Source organism: Aquarana catesbeiana, linkage group LG10 (genome assembly GCF_042186555.1).
Source record: "Aquarana catesbeiana isolate 2022-GZ linkage group LG10, ASM4218655v1, whole genome shotgun sequence".
Lineage (NCBI taxonomy): Eukaryota > Metazoa > Chordata > Amphibia > Anura > Ranidae > Aquarana > Aquarana catesbeiana.
This window is the reverse complement of record NC_133333.1, coordinates 223,763,850-223,787,704: the sequence shown is the minus strand read 5'-3', so window position 1 is coordinate 223,787,704 and position 23,855 is coordinate 223,763,850. Positions and strand designations below refer to the sequence as shown.

The 23,855-nt window shown below is 44.6% G+C and overlaps 1 protein-coding gene across 4 annotated transcripts in view; it reads right to left on the bottom strand.

The window, feature by feature from the left end:
* Window positions 1-23,855, bottom strand: part of KAZN (kazrin, periplakin interacting protein) — an 879,961-nt gene that overhangs the window by 15,628 nt on the left and 840,478 nt on the right. For 3 of the 4 annotated variants that reach the window (XM_073603357.1, XM_073603355.1, XM_073603353.1), the window contains exon 8: window positions 20,673-20,756. The exons of the other annotated variant lie outside the window; for it this stretch is intronic. In XM_073603357.1, the coding sequence (XP_073459458.1) occupies window positions 20,673-20,756 (84 nt within the window). The remainder of the gene's footprint in view (window positions 1-20,672; window positions 20,757-23,855) is intronic. 4 annotated transcript variants of the gene reach the window in all.

Here is a 23,855-nt window from a genome sequence, read left to right as displayed (position 1 = left end):
TAACACTAGGGGGCGAACAAGGGGTTAGTGTGCGTTTCTAACTGTGGGGGTAGTTTACTGACTGGAGATGGAGACATATCGCTGTTCCTAATTACTAGGAACAACAGATCTGTCTCTCCTCTCCTGTCAGAACGGGGATTTGTGTGTTTCCACACACAAATCCCCATTCTGTCTCTTGTGCCCGTGCCCACGACTGCGGGTAGCCGGCAGTCCCCTGGTGTGCAGCAGGCGCGTGCCTGCTATGGCTCTTAAGGAGCCGATGTACAGGTACCGCGATTGGCCACGTATGGAAAATGCATAGTTACATTGGTCCAAGCTGGACCAATGTAACTTTTTTAACTACTTCCCGACCGTCTCACTTACATTTACGGCGGCAGGTTGGCTACCCTGCGCCGTCAATGTACGTGAGCCGGTTGGGAAGTGGTTAAAAAAGTTACATTGGTCCAGCTTGGACCAATGTAACTATGCATTTTCCATACGTGGCCAATGGCCTTGGAAGCTACTCCAGTGATCCCTACTTGCTTCCGGGTCCCATGCTAAGTGTCTGGCCTCATGCATTGTTAACACAGGTGCTATTCAGGGATTGGTTTGTACCTACTGAATAAATGCAAAGCGTTCTCAGATTGATCAAGTTGGAGAGCGTGACGTCACTGCCTTGCCTGCTGACCGGCCGACCTACTGTGTTCAGAATGCATCAGGCCAGCTGCTCTGGTTGGGACCTGGAAGCAAGTGGAGATCACTGGAGAATCGACCAGGTATGATATTGTACATGGTCCAAGCTGGACCATTGTAACTATATAATAATAAACCATACCTGAAATTCATTACCTAGGTATGTCTAGGGGAGTTGAATAAGCCTTATAAAAACGTACCTTACATCAAGCTCCAGCCAGCTCTAACACTCTCCCCCTCTGACCAAGATTTGGTCTCTGAGCCCACCCCTGAACCACTTATATACATGTTATAATTGCTGGGTTCTCCTGTTCTGGAATACTTGATGCTTCCTGTTGTAGGGGAGCACATAACCTCCTCCCATGATACAGGGCTCAGGCCTGAACACATACACTTGAGGAAGGAAGGTGATATCATCAACCTTGTGTAAGCTGAAATACCATTCCACATCAAACATACACAGGGCTTGGACTCCTGGCTCCAAGGGACCAACAGAGGCAAAGGTAAGTATAAGTGGGTTTGGGGTGGAAGTCAGGGAAATCTGTTACTCTGTCTAAAGTGACAAGGGCATCATTAAAGAGACCCTGTCAAGTCTCTAAATAATATCAAACCAGCACTCCCGTGCAGGGCCGGACTGGGAATAAAAACCAGCCCTGAAAATTTCATACCAGCCCCATAGCATTATTATAAGGGAAAACCATGCATTTTTAAGCACATTTAAAAAGTGTATTATACTCACGAGTGCTCATCAGCGTAGCCTCATCAATGCCCATCAATGCAGCCTCACCAGTGCCCATCAATCAGTGTTAATTTTGACATCAAATTTAGATTTTGTTTTAGTTAAAGTCTTGACTATATTGCCATTTTAGATTTAGTCGTATTTTAGTTATCTGAGTTGTAGTCGACTAAAATCGAATAGGTTTAGTTAAATTTGAATGAGTTATTTCTTTAGAACTGCCAAACATTATATACACCTGGAGTAAAAATCTAATAACATGTTTATTATTTATGGTATTAAGGTTTGAACATGCACTACAGACACAGATTTAGCCATTTTAATATAAATTCAATTTAGTTTTAGTTATAGTCTTTTGACTAAAATGCTATTTTAGTTTTAGTCATATTTTAGTCTTGACTAAAATGCCATTTTAGTTTAAAGCTGGATACACACTATACAATTTTCTGTAGAATTTTTCCCTCAGATTTTACCAAAACCATATAATATGAGGTCAAACCTTAAGAGTTTAAATTTGTATGCAATCAGGCAGGCCCTTGCACTACACGGTTTTGGTAAATCTAAAGGAAATCGGACAACAAAAGCTGTATGGGGTCTTACTCCTATTTTAGTCATCTGAGTTGTTTTAGTTATATTTTAGTTGACTATTAGTATTATACTCACCAGTGCCCATCAGCGCAGCCTCACCAGTGCCCATCAAATGCAGCCTCACCAGTGCATGGGGATCAGAGAGCGGAGTGCCGCCGGATTACACATAGCTGGAGTCCCCCGTTTACCCAGCGGCCGCTGTCATATGAAATCCCACCTCCTGGACTGGCCCCTATGATAGACATCACACGTCCCGGCATTGGACCAGTGTGCTGTCTATCATAGGATCCGGTCCAGGAGGCAGGTAAGTGGGAGATGCCCACTCTGTAATCCGGCGGCACTCGCCCCCCCTCCCCTCTAAGGCAGCCCAATGGACCCAGCGGGACGCATGGTAGGGCCAGCCCTGGCAACCCCCTCTGCCTCAGCTCGCGACACCTGGGCACAGTGCACCCTGTGCACCCGCCCAAGATCATCCCTGCTGAAAGTGGCTCCAGGGCAGGGGGCCTACCGAGAAATTTCCTGCTATCCTGGTAAGCCAGTCCGACCCTGCTCCTGTGTATTACAAGAGGAAGTATAATTATCAGTAGACCAGGTTTCATACCTTCCCAAAACTTAATCTTCTTCTCTCTGGCATTCAAGCCTCTTGGGGTGGTTGTGTCCCACACACTCTGGTTCCTTCCTACAAACCCTATGTCATTACAGAGTCCTGCATTGATCTAAAGGTCAGAGGAAGGAGCCAGGGCATGCGGCATGGGACACAGCCATTCAAGACACTTGGATGTGTCAAATGCCAAAGAGACTAATAAAGGCGTAAAAATAGGGAAGGGCAAGAGACAAGGGCCATAAGGTGACTACATTGTGTCTTCATTTGCAGGGAATGCCAGTTTATAACTAAAGGCAAAACTATTTTTTTTTACCTTCTGTATTTGTCCTGGTGACTATTATCACTGAGAGTGAAAGAAACTCTTGAGTTGTCTGGTGACAACCAAATATTTCCTCAATTTGAAGTGATTTTCTGTCAATACCTGTTTTGGCTACTAGACAAATTTGAATACATTTTTCAGAAAGCATTGGCTGAGACCTCCTTACCTGCAATTTGTACGCCAATGAACTACTCAAATGCCCCTGCTGCCTGTAACACCATTATGCAAACTAACCACACTGGACCTCTTCTGGTTCTGGTCAGGTCTTCTGGTTAGGTTTTATAGTTACCCCCTCTCGTTGACATGCACATTCTACTACAAATGCATCTGTCACACTATGCAGTTGAAGACTACGCAACAGGAAATCAATGTACGAGTCCTTCATTTTCTGGGCTTTCATCCGACAGTTCTAGAAATCAAATATAATATATTACCCAGTCAAAATTTTATTTTGCTTATATAGCAGCTGTAACCGAATGAAACTGTCAGCCTTTCATAGCTCCAATCACTGCTTCCAAAGTGCAAATGAGAATGCACCACTGGGGACCATTTCAATCCGGCAAAGTGTTTAAAAAGGGAGCAACATCTCTATCCCGAGGGGATATTTATCAAGATGCTTTCTATTGGGATCTTATTTAGACGTGGTATTTACACTATCTCATTTGTCTTGACATAGTATTTACAGCCTGTTTAAAGTCAGGAATTCCTGGTGCACCAGAGGTCTACATAATTGCCCCCACTGGGGCTGTAAGTCTTTGATTTTCCCATTATCCAGAACATTGAGGTGAATTATTTGTGTCATTTGTGGGTTTTCTTATTCCTAAGGTCCTCAAAACCGTGACAGCTCTAGACACATTCTCCTTAACAGCCAGGCTCTGAATGATGGAAATTGGGTATGATATTAAAGGGGAACCTCACTATGGATTTAAAAAAAAAAAAAGAATCGATGTGCTTATATACATTTTTTATAGCAAGATGACTCTAAAGCTGGTCATACACTGTGTGGGTTCTTAAAGAGGTTCTTCACCCTAGGAACCAATAATTTAAAGTCAGCAGCTACAAATACTGACCATGGACTCAGCATAGTCCTCACAAGAGCCAGCTCTTTACCGGTCTTTGGGTTCCTGGCGCCGGCATGTTAACTGTGGGCAGCCAGCTGTGACTTCTTGCAGCTTTACAGCCGGCTGTCGCGAGCCACGCTAGGCTTTGTCCATGGTCCCACAGTCTTCTGGGACATGACACAGGTTGCAAGCAGGGTAGGAGGTGGTGGTGGTGGTGGGGTTATGGAGAGGAGAACTGCTGCAGTGATCTGACCAGAAGTGGGAGTGGGTACCTCTCGAAATCAGGTACCGGCTTCCCCCCCCCAAAAAATAAACTGTCCAAGTGTGTTAGAGGAAGGGGGCAGGAGGCAGGAAAGCAGAACTTTTCCTTTTGGGTGAAGTTCAACTTTAATGAACCGGACAAAATTTGCATCAAGGGTGGCTCTGTTGGTCCCTTTCTGGCCAACATCCATTCAGTTGAAAAATCAAAGGAGCTGGGAGGAAAAAGGTTGGCCAAACAGATACAGCTGCTCTTTGGGTATTCGATAGCAATTTGGGTTTGGATATTACATACAATTACCCAGCAGAGGGATTTTTCCATCCTCGTTTCAGGCGGAATAAAATAAAAAAACTATAACTGTACAGTAAGTTTATAGTACCTGCCAGTAAAGCCCAGTACACACGAGCTGAATAGAAACCAGCTGTAATCGGCCTGTGTGTACAGCAGCTGGGCTGGCTTCTGTCGAAGGGGCATGACCGAAAAATATCTGCCGATCGGCATCCAGTTATGACTGGAGTGTCCTGGTGGGGGGCCATCCACCTTCTGAACACAATGGAACAGCATGGGAGATCGTTATACTAACATTAGATAGTACAGCAGCTCCTCCTGAGCTATTTTTTTGTTCAGCCCGCTGTGTTGAAAAAAAAAAAACTCTAGTAGTGTGTACCAAACTGCAGATGGGGGGGGGGGGGGGCGGGGGCGATCCCTGCTAATGACGGCCAAATATTTCCAGATTCAACTTGCTAAGGGTTTGGCAAATCTTGTTCGGAAATTGGGAAACCCGAGTCTATGGGGGGAGGGGAGGCAATCTTGCAAATATTGCTCATTTTATTTATTTTTTACAAGTACTTTTTAATATATTGCCAACAATTTTTTCAGTGCTTTACATATACTGTACATTTCCATCAGTCCCTGCTTTCAATGAATCTTACAATTCAAGGTCCCTATCTTACATGCACACACACATACTAGGGCCAATTTTGACAGAAGCCAATTAGCCTACCAGCATGTCTTTGGAGTGTGGGAGGAAAACCATACAAGCACAGGAGGAAATGCAGATGTGCTAACCACTAAGCTACAGTGCTGCTCATTTTTTTTTTTTACAGCTAATAAGCAAACTGCTGGCAAATAAAGGCATGTAAAGTTGGGGAATGCCAGCATGTACCAATGCAAAAAAAAAAAAAAAAAATTATATTGGAATTTCTATTTTTTTCCCCCTTTATAAACATCCTTACATAAAGCAGCACTCCAATCTTATGCATTGCTGTTTGAAGAAAAAAAAAGGGCTCTTTTCAGGTAGCTTTAGCAGTGATCTATGCTTTTATTCATTTTATTAATAGACCCATTTAACCATTAAATAAAAATTGTCCAGTAGTTCAATGGGGCTGTCTCTGTTCTCATTGATGCAGAACTATCATGCCACTGGCCAGTTTCTTTCAAATTCCCCCTCATCAGCGACTGAGAACAGGTACAGTGAGGGAAAAATGAATTTGACCCCCTGCTGATTTTGCACGTTTGCCACTGACAAAGAAAATGATCAGTCTATAATTTTAATGGTCGGTTTATTTTAACAGTGAAAGACAGAATAACACCAAAAATATGCAGAAAAACACTATTATAAATTGTTATAAATTGATTTGAATTTTAATGATTGAAATAAGTATTTGACCCCTTTGCAAAATAGGACTTAGTACTTGGTGGCAAAACCCTTGTTGGCAATCATAGAGGTCAGACGTTTCTTGTAGTTGGCCGCCAGGTTTGCACACATCTTAGCAGGGATTTTGTCCTCTTTGCAGATCCTCTCCAAGTCATTAAGGTTTCGAGGCTGACATTTGGTAACTCGAACCTTCAGCTCCCTCCACATATTTTCTATGGGATTAAGGTCTGGAGACTGGCTAGGCCACCCCAGGACCTTAATGTGCTTCTCCTTGAGCTACTCCTTTGTTGCCTTGGCCGTGTGCTTTGGGCCATTGTCATGCTGGAATACCCATCCACGACCTATTTTTAATGCCCTGGCTGAGGGAAGGAGGTTCTCACCCAAGATTTGACGGTACATGTCCCCATCTATCGTCCCTTTGATGTGGTGAAGTTGTCCTCCAAAGAACACCCAAAGCATAATGTTTCCACCTCCATATTTGACAGTGGGGATGGTGTTCTTGGGGGTCATAGGCAGCATTCCTCCTCCTCCAAACACGTCACGTTGAGTTGATGCCAAAGAGCTTGATTTTGGTATAATCTGACCACAACACTTTCACCCAGTTCTCCTCTGAAACATTCAGATGTTCATTAGCTAAATTCAGACAGGCCTGTACATAGGTTTTCTTGAGCAGGGGGACCTTGCGGGCGCTGCAGGATTTTAGTCCTTCACGACGTACTGTTAAAAATTGTTTTCTTGGTGACTATGGTCCCAGCTGCCTTGAGATCATTGACAAGATTCTCCCGTGTAGTTCTGGGCTGATTCCTCACCGTTCTCATGCTTCTTGAAACTCCACAAGGTGAGATCTCGCATGGAGCCCCAGACCGAGGGTGATTGACAGTTATTTTGTGTTTCTTCCATTTGCAAATCATCCCATGAACTGTTGTCACCCTCTCACCAAGCTGCTTGGCGATGGTCTTGTAGCCCATTCCAGCCTTGTGTAGGTCTACAATCTTGTTCCTGACACTGGACAGCTCTTTGGTCTTGGCCATGGTGGAGAGATTTGAATCTGATGGACTGGTGGACAGGTGTCTTTTATACCGGTAACAAGCTGAGATTAGGAGCACTCCTAATCTCAGCTCATTAGCTGTATAGAAGACACCTGGGAGCCAGAAATATTGCTGATTGATAGGGGATCAAATACTTTTTTTAAATGTGTTTTTCTAGATTTTTTTGTTGTTGTTATTTTGTCTCACTGTTAAAATAAACCTACCATTAAAACGTTAGACTGATCATATAATTTTTAGTGGGCAAACGTACAAAATCAGCAGGAGATCAAATACTTTTTTCCCTCACTGTAGATGACAAAGCTAAATTTCAGCAGGCATCAGGCAGAGGAGTACCACCATATAAAACTAAGGCAAAGAAAAAAAAAAAATAAAATACTTACCTTAGTTTCATTGGTCCGATGTCTGTGAGGTCCCTCATTGCAGCTGGCATCTTCTCCTGGATACCGGTTTTCGGCCATCTTGATTGGCCAGTGTTAGATGACTTAAAGTGGTATTAAAAGAGAAGTATGGGATTTTTTTTTATCCCATAATCATACTTACCTAGGTGGATGCTGCATCGGTACGATCTGTCCCCCGCGGCCTCTTCACTGAGAACCGAGCCACCTAACACCGCCAATGGCTCGGTTCTCTCACCTCCCTGAGCGGAGAGCTGCTGCCTGTCAGTCAGCATCTCTCCTGCTCTGCTCCTCCACGCTTAATGGAGCACTGAGCTGTGGAGGGGTAGGGAGCGGCCGTCTCAGCAGCTCACTGAGAGGCTGAGACGCCTATTGGTCCAGGCACCTGGTGGATCCAGACTTCCAGAGCCGGGATGACGCGTTGCCTGGACTGATCTTGGTGACATCAGCAGAGAGGGGACTTCAGTCCCCTCTCTGCTAAAAAAGGGTCACAGGAGTGCAAAACGAATTGCACTTCTGTGACCCTTAGGAGAAGCCCAGCCCAACGAGCTCAGGCTGGACTTCTCCTTTAAACCCAGAACCAAAAGTGTAATCTATTGCAGTAATCATTAGATGTGGTGACTGCATTCGTTTTTTTTAAGGCTTTTTTTTTTACCACTTGGTGATCTGGTCAGTAAACACACCTCCTGTATTAGAGAGCCTTCAGTGTGGATGAAGGAGAACAGGAGGCACATTTGGATAGCAGCTCCCCTGGGGGGAGGGGAATGTTAGATGGGCTAGCAGATTGAAATACACTAACAAACTGAAGCAAACTCACGCTCACACTTTATAAGCAGTTACAGCAACATTTTTTTTTCTATTTTAGGGATAAAGGTTTTACATAAATAAAAGTTTATCATTGTTAGCATCCCTGCTAGTGTTAAATGATTTGTCTCAGCTCTGTACCTGATACATCTGCAAGAGAGCTTGCTCTTGCGACAAACAGACTTACTGGCTGGATCACTAGATGAAAATAGAAGAAAGAAAGCCTAAAAAAGGAAAACGAATGCAGCAATCACATCGAAGAATTGGCGAGCTGTAATATAATAAATGTTTGCTTTTGGGTTTATTACCACTTGTGCAGGAGTACAGTCATCCCAGCGCACAGGCGGTGTTCCGGAATGTAAACTGAGCAGCGCATGCTCAGGAGTCAAGTCATCCCATGCTGGCCAATCAAGATGGCCGAAGACTGGAGTTTGCAAAACAGACAGGTACGTGTATTTTATTGCAGAAAATCCTGTTTGCAATTTTTAAAAATGATATTAAATATATTTGCACAACACAATTTACAGCACACCGAGCGATTTCTGGGCTCCAGACTATTGTTGCCCTAAAACACCTCTTCTGTTTTTGAGGGTTAAGGATTTGTGTAAGCAACAATCGAATCTTTGTCAGGCTGGCTGAAAAAAAAAAAAAAAAAAATCGGTACTGCATTAAAGCCACTGTAACCTTCTCAATTAATGCAGATTGTGAATTGCTAATGTTTCACCACAAATTAAGAAGATTACTGATTTCTTCAATCCTATTTTTTTCCTCCTAATAACAAGATTAGTCCTAATGCTGCATTTAGGATTAATTGACTTGAGCTGCCCAGGAGATCGGTAACATAATGGATGTTCAGTCAGCAGCAAAGGTATTAAAAGTCTATGAAAGGAAAGTTTGCTGCCCGCTGCAATCAACTAGCGTTTTTTAGGTCATGTCGGAAAGGATATACCTGAATCTGATGGACGCCATGGGGCACTTAGGAGACACTTATACTTTTGAGTCTCTATTTAGGCAACATTTGGTGCTCCACACTGATTCTGTGTCCAGACTGGATAAGCCTTCTTTAAAACATCTGACCACCAAGACGCATGGATAATTCAAGGGATCTCAATACCTGCCTTCTAAAGCTGGCCACAGACTTTAGGCTAGGTGCACACTTGGGCTTCTTTAGGCTTGAGTGTTTTTGCTTTAAGCCAAAGTTCTCCAAACTTTCCAAGCACAGGGCCAGTTTATTGTCCTTCAGGCTCTAGGTGTCCTTCAGGCCTTTGGTTACTAAGAAAAGGAAAGGCATAAAAATGTGCGTAAAGCATGTTATGCACATTTTTTTTTTTTTTTTTAGTGTACAACTCAAAGAAGCTCATTTCCTTTTTCGGCTTTGATCGAAACAATGCTCACCACCATAGGATGTAATGGGAATCCACATGTTGAGTGTTGAAGTGCTTCTAGAAAAGTGCTTCAAATTGTTTAGGTGTGAACTGAGCAAGAGGCATAACTAGAACCTTCAGGGACTTCCCTCAAAGCCCGGTGGTGGAATGCAAGGGCCTTGTCGCAAGTGCGACCTGGTTCCACCACTGGTGCCAGAAGTTTTTTATTTTTGTCATTTTATTTTTTTTATTATTTTTTTACCATTTAATTTTTTTTTTTTTTTACAATTTTATTATTCATTTTCTACATTTTTTTTTTTTTTTTTAGGAGCCTGTTGAGGCTTTGGTGAAATATCAGGGGTCTAGCTAGACCTTTGATGTTTAACTTTTGAGACAGAGAAAGGAGATTGAGGACACAGCCCATATTCTCCATCTCTGCAGCTTCAGAAAGAATGGACAGGAAAAGCTCTGTACTGAGCTTCCCATTCATTCACAAACTGAAGCATTGTAAACAGTTTACAATGCTTCAGTCATGAATGGACAGAGTCAGTGATCAGGACCAAACACGGTTCATTCAGAAAAGGAAGGGGCCGGTAAATTATTTATTTACCGACCCCTTTCCCATTCTCCATCCTGACACATCCCCCACAGCAGCCAGTGAAAGAAAAGATGGAGAAGCTGACCGAGCTGTGGGGGGAACAAGGGGGCCAGCAGAAATTAGAGTAAACTAGATAGGAGGGGTGGCATATAGAGGGACCAATTTCCTCCTGCGGCAACTGAATGCCTGAGGGAGAGGAGGAGAATCATAGTTTCAGCAGCTACAGGCAGAAAATGGAGGCGATCAGTTCCCCTATATGCCGCCCCTCCTATCCAGGTGTACAGGGGAGCCACACAGGTGCCCTGGAGCATGGATCCGGGTCACAATTAGGACCCCTGTAGTTACGCCTTTGAACTGGGGCTTAGAGAGTGGTTGGACATGCAGGTGTTTTAAGAACACTCCATAAACCTGTATGCTTGACTCCGCTGAGTATACAAATTTATAGATATGAAGGAGACCTGGAAAAACAGCATTGATACAAGAATCAATAATTAAGATCAGGGCAAGTTTTCTAACCTTTCCAATCCCTCTTCCCACCTTTGACTTCCAACCAGTGACACTTATGTGAACCCATTAGCGGAGCTAGATAACCATGAGGCAACCTAGGCAGGAGCCTAGGGCTCAGGTTAACGTTCATGCTCCTACAATAAACCAGGGGAATAGTAATATTGGTTAAAAGCTGTGTACCTGCGTATAACTTGACAGAGAAGGATTTACTTGTGAAAGTTTGTGGCTGTTTGGGAAAGGCTATGCCAGTACTGACAATGCAAATGGTAAGGTTTTTCTGTAAATATTGCTATCCTAATCAATGTCAATCTAAGGGACGGGGGGTCCTCTCAGAGATGTCCCTCCATCTGCTCTTATTGCTAGGTTGTTGCTAAGAAGCTCACAGCCTCGTTACTGCTCACCCTCACCATCACATGTGCTCCCTTTTCTTCAGATCCCTGCTCATGCGCAATTTGCGATCCTCGGTCAGGGGAGAAGAAAGTACACATGCGGAAGGGTTTGGTGAGGGTAACTAAAAAAAGGAAATTCCCCTAACTGGATTTTTCCGGGACTTGCACAAGAAATTGTATAGATTGTGATCTCATATAAGAGTAAAAACAGTATTTTTATTTAAAGATTATAAAAACAAAACATTCCAAGCAACGGAAACATGTATAATACATATAATTCAAAAACAGTACTGATTATGTTCAACTAGACAATGATATTCCTAGAGTCGGGGCTTTTTAGGCCCATTAATTGTATTCCACTGCACGGTGGTATTTAAACGATGGAAACTCTTTGCCAGCCCAACGCGTTTCGGGATATATTAAAATTCAGTCCTTCTTCAGGGGCTTAATTGGAAAGAGGAATTCATCTGTGATGTTGACGTTGCTTGTTTTAGAACCAATGGTAAAAAGGGAGAACGGGAGTGTTTGAAAATATGATGACAGATGGTTATAATTTTTATATATATGAAGTGCTGTTCTCTGGATAGTTCATCAATATGTTTCAATCCCTCAAATTGTGGATATGTACAGTTAACCTTACACCTACCCTGTCCGTCTCGGATGCGTGCTGGCCGCAGCGGTACACTGGAGCAAAAACAGGGAAGAAGGCAAACCTGTAATTGAGTGTTTTAAAGTTTTAGCCAGCCACAGATCCCAGCATCCGACAGACACGGTGTCTGGTGAGGGTGAGCAGTAACGGCTGGAAGCTTCTTAGCAACGTCCTAGCAGCAAGGCAGGACGGAGGGATGCCATCTTTAGGAGTTTACCCAACCAGGCTTCAGAAGGATACATAAATGGCCTACACCTTTTGCAAGGGCAATTTAACATACCTGCCTGGAGTTTGCATGTTCTCCCTGTTCCTGCGTGGGTTTCCTCTGGGTTTTCCAGTATCCTCCCACACTTCAAAGACATGCTGGTAGGTTAATTGGATCCTGTCTAAATTGTCCCTAGTATGTATGAATGCGAGTTAGGGGACCTTAGATTGTAAGCTCCTTGAGGGCAGGGACTGATGAGAACGTACAATGTATATGTAAAGCACTGCGTAAATTGATGGCGCTATAAAAGTACCTGAAAGAAAAAAATTAGTCAAAGCTGCGTTTTTTTTTTTTTTAAATCTACAGTTGACCCTTACCTGCATTGGCAGCTTTTTGATAAAAAAAAAACGTGAACTAACCCTTTAATTGCCGACACCCAGACATGAGATCTATTCCCAGACTGGCCAACCGTCTTCGGGTGTCTATGGTACCTTAGCCGCAGCTGCCAGATTGTGCCGGGGTGAACAGGACTGATATTGTATGACCATTATTTTACAATCTTGTGTGTTGAACATCTGAACAAATTTCAATTCAGTGGGATAGTTCTGGCCTATACACAAGCAGACCATGGGCAATATGAGGACTGGTATTTTGTTTCCATCAGAAGTAATTCTACTTTAAATGCATGTCTCTGGTACCTAATGGGTGAACTGGGATGACTCTTGACCCTTCCATTCCCAGTGACTCACTTTACACAGTAAACAGACACTGTTTACAGAGCTGGCCAGTCTGCACACAGGTCTGTACATATCAGTGCCAGCTACTACTGTACAGACAGAGTTTATAAAAAAAAAAAAAAAAAAAAAAAAAGAGAAGAAAAGACCAGTTATTTGAGTACACTTCAGCAGAATTCTAGTTGGGGGGGGGGGGGGGGGGGAACGACACACCGAGACACTGCAGCAATGACGACTACATTGTCATCGCTGGCTGACCCTGTGGACCATGATAATTTTCACAATCACACAGAGCGCCCATCTGCCCCAATCTATTCTGGTTATGATATCCATGAGCAAGGAACAGCAGGGGGAACTAAATCAGTATGCACAAGGTCTAGTGACAATTGCATTAATACACAGCTAATAATGTGACAGTGCTGTGCCCTGCCATGGTTGAAAAAGGAGCATATGTCCCACAAGGTGGTTCTCATTAATGAAGGTTGAGGGGCTCCAGCATATCCGGGTTTGCAGTTTCCTCCAGGATTGGCAACTCCTGGATTGGATTCTGGAGTCCAGAGACTTGGGAGGGATGAAGCCTCTAACCCTGGGTCCACATATTACTATAGACCAGCAGTGAGATTGTGCAGGTGCACAGCCATTTTAATCAAGGGGCTGTCTGCGATTCGGGGCTCCTTTCTTCTGGAGATAAGCTGTTGCAGGAGCAGCATATGGTTGTGGAGAAAGACACTAGGAGAGAGTCTACCCTGGCCTTAAAGTGGTTGTAAACCTAGTTACACCACTTGTACCTACAGATAAGCCTATAATAACCTGCACGGTTTAGGAGATATTTACCATATACGCTTGTGCCGACGTTATAGGTGCTTGCGCACTGAAGTAACGGCTCGCTCGTGACGTTTGTTCAGCAGCCGTGACGTGACCGGCGGCTCCCGCGCGCATCTACGGGAGTAACGTCTTTGCAGTTCCGGCCAATCACAGTGCCGGAGCTCGCGAACCTGGACAAAACTCCGGGAGACATGTTGCCGGTCACAGCGGTGTACGGGGACCTTTGCAACAGCGTAGATCTAAGATAAGTATTTCATAATGAGCTAGTATGCGATGCATGCCAGCTCATTATGCCTTTGTCTTATAGGGTTTGTTTTTTTTTCCTTTGGGTTTACAACCACTTTATGGTGAGGTGGCCAGATCTGATCAGGTAGTTGCCATATAGGTGTGTGGTTGATTTACTGAAGGCAAATATAATGTGCACTCTGCAAGGGCATTTATTGCAGAGCTTTGTAAATGAACGGAGCTCTGATGACTTCCATCATCCAATCATGTGCAAGCAAAAATGCAGTTTTTTTATTTTTCTTGCATGTAATTGGGTATTCTTTTCAAAGTGAAGTCTCACCTCAATTACTAAACTCTGGAGCAAATGCCCTTGCAGAGTGCAACTGCACCTACAAAGTGCACAAGCTAGTTGCCTTTAGTAAATCAACCCCGGTGTGTTATCAGAGCCGCCATTAGGGGGGAGCCCATACACATGAAGGGGGTCCAGGTGTCCCGAGGGACCCAGGCCCCAACCAACGAGTTGTTGCTGCTGTTTAGTAGCAAGTACAACTCGTTGGTATGGGCCCAAAACCAATTGTTAACTTACTGTATAGTAACAGCCAGTGCTTTTTTTTTCTGGGTTCCAGCACCATAGCCAGAGACAGTGAGGGAGAAGCACGCTCTGTATACTATTGCTTTAGCAGGGCAGCTACAGAGTGAGGCGATGCAGCCCACTTAGTTCCGGCTGCACCCTGAGAGAGGGGAACACCGAGGGATATCATCCTCTCCCTGCAGACCAGATGCTGGTTTGGGCGACAGTCGCAGCTCAGCTGTGTGGAAGTGCTGACCTGCATGTAGCCTGCCTGACTGCTCACTGTGAATTGGAAACAAGTTGTTAGACATCACATTTTTGGTAAATTGATTTACAATGTTGCTGGATGTGAGCCTGTGCTGGGACTGTCTCTGTGCCGAATATACATGGGGGGGGTCTCTGTGCCGAATATACATGGGGGGTCTCTGTGCCGAATATACATGGGGGGGTCTCTGTGCCGAATATACATGGGGGGGTCTCTGTGCCGAATATACATGGGGGGGTCTCTGTGCCGAATATACATGGGGGGGTCTCTGTGCCGAATATACATGGGGGGGTCTCTGTGCCGAATATACATGGGGGGGTCTCTGTGCCGAATATACATGGGGGGGTCTCTGTGCCGAATATACATGGGGGGGTCTCTGTGCCGAATATACATGGGGGGGTCTCTGTGCCGAATATACATGGGGGGGTCTCTGTGCCGAATATACATGGGGGGGTCTCTGTGCCGAATATACATGGGGGGGTCTCTGTGCCGAATATACATGGGGGGATCTCTGTGCCAAATATACATGGGGGGGGTCTCTGTGCCGAATATACATGGGGGGGGTCTCTGTGCCGAATATACATGGGGGGGTCTCTGTGCCGAATATACATGGGGGGGTCTCTGTGCCGAATATACATGGGGGTGTCTCTGTGCCGAATATACATGGGGGTGTCTCTGTGCCGAATATACATGGGGGTGTCTCTGTGCCGAATATACATGGGGGTGTCTCTGTGCCGAATATACATGGGGGTGTCTCTGTGCCGAATATACATGGGGGTGTCTCTGTGCCGAATATACATGGGGGTGTCTCTGTGCCGAATATACATGGGGGTGTCTCTGTGCCGAATATATATATGGGGGTGAATATATATGGGGGTGCCTGTGCTGAATATATATATGGGGGTGAATTTATATGGGGGTGTCTCTGTGCCGAATATATATGGGGGGTGTCTCTGTGCCGAATATATATGGGGGGTGTCTGTGCTGAATATATATGGGGGGTGTCTGTGCTGAATATATATGGGGGGTGTCTGTGCTGAATATATATGGGGGGTGTCTGTGCTGAATATATATGGGGGTGAATATATATGGGGGTGTCTCTGTGCTGAATATATATGGGGGGTGTCTGTGCTGAATATATATGGGGGTGAATATATATGGGGGTGTCTCTGTGCTGAATATATATGGGGGGTGTCTGTGCTGAATATATATGGGGGTGAATATATATGGGGGTGTCTCTGTGCTGAATATATATGGGGGTGTCTCTGTGCTGAATATATATGGGGGTGAATATATATGGGGGTGTCTCTGTGCTGAATATATATGGGGATGTTTCTGGTCAGGCCCGGAGAAAGGAGGGGGGGGGAGGTGCCCAGACCTACAGCTGTGTACGGGGCCCCAAATTTCTGATGGCTGCCAGGTGTGTTGTTAGACAGGAGACTGTGCAGCTCAGGTGGGCATTTCACATGTCGCAAAGCTGACGGGGACAAAGTGGCGAGTCTGTGCAGAGATAAGCTCCAGGATTACGAAGTTTAGAAAGTTATGGGGGTCAGAAACTATGTTTTGATGCTGAAAATCCCTGCAGGGGTAAATCCTGTGAGTTATTCTTGAACTCCCACCCCAATATAACAATAATATGACTAAATAATAAAAACTGGATCTAAATGAAAAGTACAATTGTGGTCCACACTGAGATATTCAGGCCGATTCACTAAACCAAAAAGGGTAAATGACTGCATAGATAAAAATAAAAAAACCTTGATTAACATTCAGGCATGAAGAACCTAACGAAAAGTCACTTGCAGTCCTCTTCCTTTATGGCTTGCGGGTGAATATTTTCTCATACAGACTGTGCTGTGTGCAGGCGCTTTTGCGGGCGGAAATGGCAGGAAGTGATCTGGGTACAGTGGTAACAGGGAGGAGCGTGTTCCTAGAGGGCGACTGCTGGGATTGGCAAGACAGAAGCCATGGCAATCCAGTATATCCTGCACAACCTACCAAGAATATCCAATTGAATTAAACTTGAAACACGAATGATATATACATTTAAAGCATTATTAAACCCAAAACCAAAAATGTAATATATTACCAATCATTAGATGTGGTGGCTGCTAGTTTTCTTTTTTTTCTCCAGTTTTTAAGGCTTTTTCCCTCGGTTTTCACCTGGTGATCTGGCCAGTAACACACCACTGGTATTAGAGTGTCCCCACTCTGGATGAATGTGCACAGGGGGCACATTTGGACAGCACCCTTGTCAGTCCGTGGGAAGGGGAGTGTTAGACGCATTAGCAGATTTAAATACACTCAAATTGAAGCCAAACTCCAGCTAAACACTTTATAAGCAGTTACAGCAAGAGTTTTTTTTTCTTTTTAGATAAAGGTTTTACATAAATAAAAAGCTGATCATTGTAAGCACCCCTGTCTGTCAGTAAATGGTTTGTCGAAACCCTATAACAGCTACATCTGTGGGGCAGCTTGTGCTGTAGAAAAATTAGACTTGCTGGCAGGATCACCAGGTGAAAAAGAAAACCTAATAAAGACAACTAATAAAGCCATCACAAACAAGAATTGGTAAGCTCCAATATAATAAATGTTTACTTTTGGGTTAATACTGTTTTTTTTTTTTTAAACTTGTGTTAGAAAATGACGCTTGCTCATACAAAACAGCCTACATTGTTACGATTCAATAGACTTGGGAAGATCACTCGTGGCAACCAATCGGATTTTGGCATTTCTTCATGGAAATTAATAGCTGTTTGCTAAGGGGCACCGCTCCAACTCTGTCAAACGGCAGTTTAGCTTGGCTGGATTTCAGGATCCTGAAAACCTCTAGTTTGCATATCATATGCTACCCTAACAAAAGCTGCAAAAAAAAAAGAAAATGTAACGACTTCACAGCTTGTATCGATCGGCTTCTTTGATTAGCCTTAAATTCTTTAACGTAAAGTTTCTGGCATGAAATAAATTTTTAATCCATACACATGGAACTACGCTTTGTACGCTTGTACCTAACCGCGATCCGAGGATTTCCAGCATCCAAGTAGTACATATCGATGTAGCCGCTTCAAAAGCAACACTTTACCTGTCAAGTCCATCAGGCAGTATATTGCCGGTGTGAGATTTTCAAGACAATGTAGAATGTCAATCAGACGTTATCCCAGTGAAACCCAGCCGGCCCGAGATGGACTTATAAAATAGGTCAATGTAATAGAAGCGGCTAATCTTGCCCAAAGTCCCTCTGGAGTCATTGGAACAGAGAGTGTGCAAGGCGAGTTCTTTCTGATGTTGAAGACTTTAGCGGACTTATCTTGTAAATCCTTGAAGGATAACGGCAATCTGCTAGAGATATCGATTCTGGCCACAAGAGGGAGCATTCCTCTTAAAGATAATACATCCATCGTAAATGAGAGCTGTCAGTCGGCAGGTCTACCCCTGGGGGTCTGCAACCGCCCACTTACCTAGGATGATGCCTGCCATATATGGCTGCTTGGGCCAGACTGGGAGAAAATCTTATGTTTATGGTGGCCCCATGCTACCACTGGTCAGTCTCTGAACAATCCTGTAGTTGTTTTCCTATTGTGGAGTGTGGTGTTGACCACTTCTTGGTTCTCAACCCCCCCCCCCTCTTTTCTAGGGACAAACTTAACAGCTATTATGCGTTAAAACTAATCTAAATCCTAAGGGTAGATTTAGACGTTTCTCTAAAACTCCCTTTCCTCTGAAGCCCGATCCGAGGTTCAGATCGCACTTTAGAGGCTACTGACCAGTGGTGAGGAAGCAATACGCCACCTCCTCAGCGCTTGTTTTGACCCCATTTTTGATGACAAACGCGCCACAACTGTGTGCAATGCACTCGGTTCTGAGGAGTTTGTTGCGCTTCCCCCATGTAGTGTTGCTACATGTCTGGTAAACTTTGCCACAGGTGCAAACTAAGGCATTACGCCCACGGCAAGTTAACGTAAAAGTGGCTGTGTGTCTAAGTGGGTGCTGAAGCAATCACCGGCCGGAACCGTGGCCAATCAGATCGAGGCATGTCACCAGCACACCATGGGTCTCCAAGAAATGTGTCCAATGTCACCAGCACACCATGGGTCTCCAAAAAATGGGTCCAACGTTACCGGCACACCTTTGGTCTCAAAAAAATTGGTTCAATGTCACCAGCACACCATGGGTCTCCAAAAAATGGGTTCAATGTCACGGCACACCTTTGGTCTCCAAAAAATGGGTTCAATGTCACCGGCACACCATGGGTCTCCAAAAAATGGGTTCAATGTCACCGGCACACCATGGGTCTCCAAAAAATGGGTTCAATGTCACCGGCACACCATGGGTCTACAAAAAATGCGTTCAATGTCACCGGCACACCATGGGTCTCCAAAAAATGGATTCAATGTGACTGGCACACCATGGGTCTCCAAGAAAATTGGTTCAATGTGACCGGCACACCATGGGTCTCCAAAAAAATGGGTTCAATGTCACCGGCACACCATGGGTCTCCAAAAAATGGGTTCAATGTCACCAGCACACCATGGGTCACCAAAAAATGGGTTCAATGTCACCAGCACACCATGGGTCTCTAAAAAATGGGTCCAAAGCTTTACTCAGCAATCACATCGTTACAACAAATAGCAACATTTCAGGGCCTCGCAGGACCCCTTCATCAGGCATATGACGTGCCTGATGAAGGGATCCTGCAAGGCTCCAAAATGTTGCTGTAACAATGTGATCACTGAATAAAGCTTTGGACCCATTTTTTGGAGAGACATCGTGTGCTGGTGATATTCCTGATTGCTCACGTCATGTAAACATCCCCATCCACTGCCTAGTGCAGCTTTTGGGGTGGGGGTGTGCAAAAACATGTGGTTATGGTGTGTGGTAAAATGTAATTTACCACATACTTCCCCCACTCTTCATGTTGAAGGAGCTGCTGGAGGGTAGGGGAGGAGGGAGGCCCGGCAGCAGTGCGGGGGTAGGGGGGCCTGGGCAGCAGTGGGAAATGTATGGTGCACAGGTGGGAGGCAATTACTGGAACCAATCCCCGGTATGGTTTTCTCAGCAGCTAAAAGCCAATGGAAGGGAGAGGAGAAGAAGCCAGCTTTCAGCTGCTGCAGAGAGCCATACCAGGGATCAGTTCCAGTAATTGCCCCCCCATCGCCGCACCATCACCCCCCCCCCCATTACAACAGTTACTTTAACTTGTTCCATGATTATACAAGGAGAAACTTATTGTAAATTATCATAAAAAACAAACAAAAAATAAAATTCACACACAGTAGTAGAGGAGCCAACATTAATGAGAATGCAACATAACAACTATACATCATACTATCAAGGTAAAGATTACATTAGACATGAACAGTAACATATTGCTTAATAAAATAAACCCAAATTTCAGGGTTGTAAGGGTGTGCTTCTACAGATGCCAGCTGACTTTTTTTATATGGCCAATTACTTACAAAAATTATTTTAGTTTTCCCTTATTGCTGGCAGATTAAATTGCATTGTGGCTTCTCTCACAGATTTCAGTGACAAGATTTAACCTCCATTTTGCCAAGGTCCAATACATTCTTAAACTATTTTCTCTTCAGGTTGAATGTTCTGAATCTGTAAAATACTACATTATAGCCACTAGATGGAGCTGATGATCCCAGTAAAAAAATATTGATTTTCTATGATCATTTGCGCCATCTAGTGGCCATGCTGCTTTATTTTCTCGATTCCCTCTATTGTATGAATGAGAGACATTCAAGCTGCAGAGAAAATAGTCTAATAACATTTCAATTTAAATGTACATGCTGCAACCCCAATAAAGGGGGTCCTTAAGAACCTCCCGAACAATAAACATTTTGTGAAGAATTCATTTTAAATATGGGCTCTTTTCTTCCTACATTTATACAGAGATGTATAAATGAGAGAGACTTGCATTGCTGGGACTTATCAACATCAGTTCTGGCATCTATAGACACATTTCCCCCGGTACAACCCTCATTGCAGATCCTCCGATTATCACCAGTGCGTTAAAAATCGTGCCTTTCAGAAAATAAGGTGTGCTGGTTAGCCATAACAGTGGTGCAGACTGATCAAATGATAAAAAGTCATCAAAATAAGGAGGAAAAATTAAAAGATTGCACTGAAAATAAAGGGATAAAAACAAAACAGAAGAGGTGTTTTTGCCCCCTAAGAACTTGGGTCTTACCGCTATCCCTCTTGTGGAGGGCTCCTTTTCAATGTAGTGATCAAAAACGCGGTATTCCCTTCTCTGAGCAACACACTTTGTAATCTGAAGAAACAGGTCACAAGCATGACAGACTAACTGGAATATCCTTTTATAGCGAGCCACAAAAAAGGGACGGGAGAGGAGAGAGACATGGAAAAAGCAGTGCCAGGAAAATGACGAGTAAGAAATACTTCATACAATGAGGGGATGCCAACCTTCTCATATATGGGACTTAATTCATCAAGCTACCAAGAGCACCTAGGGCATGCTAAAGTGGCCCATCAATACGTGTCACTTTAGCATGCCCTTGTTCTATACCAGCTTGGTGAATCAGTGTCCTTGACTTTGACGTGCCTCCCTGAAATTGTATCTGAACAGGTTCATTCCCGTTGTCCATTACTGCCGCATATGTACATCACCTGCCAGATTTATTCATTTAAAAAGGTATCCATTTTGAAAGTATTTGATCATTCATTGATAAAAATGACCTCTCTTCAGATATGAAGGTCTAGAACAGTAGAGGATCATAGAAAATCTTCCTAAGACCCTAATGCTTGGGTGGGATTTAGTCCATTGTTTCCAATGCTGTACACAGTGGTTCCCAGCCTCAGACCACAATTACCCTCAACAGGTCATATTTTCAGCATGTCCTTCACCTTGCACTGGTGCTTTAAAGAGTAACTTAAAATTTTATGACAAATAAAAAGGTGAGCTAACTCCATATATACTGGCCACCCCTCCAGACCTCACTGCACATAGCAGCGGTGATGCCCCATGCTGCCGGTGTAGTGGTCCATACACCATACATATCCCCTGAAATGCTTCTCATTGGTCAGGGTGGTCACACTGACCAATGAATGCTTGCCATTGTGTAAATTATGAAGGATACTCACTCTGGGGCTGTGTATTGCAGTGTACAGAGTGCTATACCGGCAGGGCGGGGCATCACGGCCCCTGGGGTGGCCAGGAAATTTGGAGTTAGTTCATCTTTTCATTCCCTTTCAAACATGGGTCTCCAGACTATGGTCTGAAGGCCGCATCCAGCCCACGTCAAGATTTAACCCAGCCCACAGCGACTCTGATGTGGTGGGGGGCTTAGGATGTAAAGAGGGGACATAGAATGTAAAGGAAGAGGGGGGGGCCATGACATCTAATGTAAAGGAAGAGGGGGGGGGCCATGACATCTAATGTAAAGGAAGAGGGGGGGCCATGACATCTAATGTAAAGGAAGAGGGGGGGCCATGACATCTAATGTAAAGGAAGAGGGGGGGCCATGACATCTAATGTAAAGGAAGAGGGGGGGACCATAACATCTAATGTAGAGGGGGGGCGACGACATCTAATGTAAAGGAAGAGGGGGACGACGACATCTAATGTAAAGGAAGGGGGGGACGACGACATCTAATGTAAAGGAAGGGGGGGACGACGACATCTAATGTAAAGGAAGGGGGGGGGGGGACGACATCTAATGTAAAGGAAGAGGGGGGCGACGACATCTAATGTAAAGGAAGAGGGGGGCGACGACATCTAATGTAAAGGAAGAGGGGGACGACAGTGACATCTAATGTAAAGGAAGGGGGGGGGGGCAGTGACATCTAATGTAAAGGAAGAGGGGGGCGACGACATCTAATGTAAAGGAAGAGGGGGGCGACGACATCTAATGTAAAGGAAGAGGGGGGCGACGACATCTAATGTAAAGGAAGAGGGGGGCGACGACATCTAATGTAAAGGAGGGGGGGGGGGGGGGCAGTGACATCTAATGTAAAGGAAGAGGGGGGCGACGACATCTAATGTAAAGGAAGAGGGGGGCGACGACATCTAATGTAAAGGAAGAGGGGGGCGACGACATCTAATGTAAAGGAAGAGGGGGGCGACGACATCTAATGTAAAGGAAGAGGGGGGCGACGACATCTAATGTAAAGGAAGAGGGGGGCGACGACATCTAATGTAAAGGAAGAGGGGGGCGCCGACATCTAATGTAAAGGAAGAGGGGGGCGACGACATCTAATGTAAAGGAAGGGGGGGGCGACGACATCTAATGTAAAGGAAGGGGGGGGGGCAGTGACATCTAATGTAAAGGAAGGGGGGGGGGCAGTGACATCTAATGTAAAGGAAGAGGGGGGCGACGACATCTAATGTAAAGGAAGAGGGGGGCGACGACATCTAATGTAAAGGAAGAGGGGGGCGACGACATCTAATGTAAAGGAAGAGGGGGGCGACGACATCTAATGTAAAGGAAGAGGGGGGCGACGACATCTAATGTAAAGGAAGAGGGGGGCGACAACATCTAATGTAAAGGAAGAGGGGGGCGACGACATCTAATGTAAAGGAAGAGGGGGGCGACGACATCTAATGTAAAGGAAGAGGGGGGCGACGACATCTAATGTAAAGGAAGAGGGGGGCGACGACATCTAATGTAAAGGAAAAGGGGGGAGACGACATCTAATGTAAAGGAAGAGGGGGGGACGACATCTAATGTAAAGGAAGGGGGGGGGACGACATCTAATGTAAAGGAAGGGGGGGGGACATCTAATGTAAAGGAGGGGGGGGGGGGCAGTGACATCTAATGTAAAGTATGTATGAATGTGAGTTAGGGACCTTAGATTGTAAGCTCCTTGAGGGTAGGGACTGATGTGAATGTACAATGTATATGTAAAGCGCTGCGTAAATTGATGGCGCTATATAAGTACCTGAAATAAATAAAAAATAAAGGGGGGGGGGGCAGTGACATCTAATGTAAAGGAAGGGGGGGGGGACAGTGACATCTAATGTAAAGGAAGAGGGGGGGTGACGACATCTAATGTAATGTGGGCATGTTTGAGTGATGTTTGCATAATGTCAGATTGGTCTGGGGATTCTTGGCCAGCAGAAACAGGGGTGGAATAAGGTGTTCTCAGAATAAGGTTACCAATGACGAGAGGACTTCACAGAGCAAGGCAGGTCAGTGGACTCAAACTGTGGTGGATGAAACATAAGGCCTAGGCAGGTGGCTGTGTTCACATGCTAAGTGTCTCCAGTATGACCAACCTCCACCCTTCTGATAAAATGGTCTTCAAAAACAGCACAGGATGCATTCAGTAAAATTTCCAGGAAGGCATGTTCAAGTAGAATTGGTTGAATGAGGTTATAAAAAAAACTTTCTTTCTCAAAATATTCCAACAA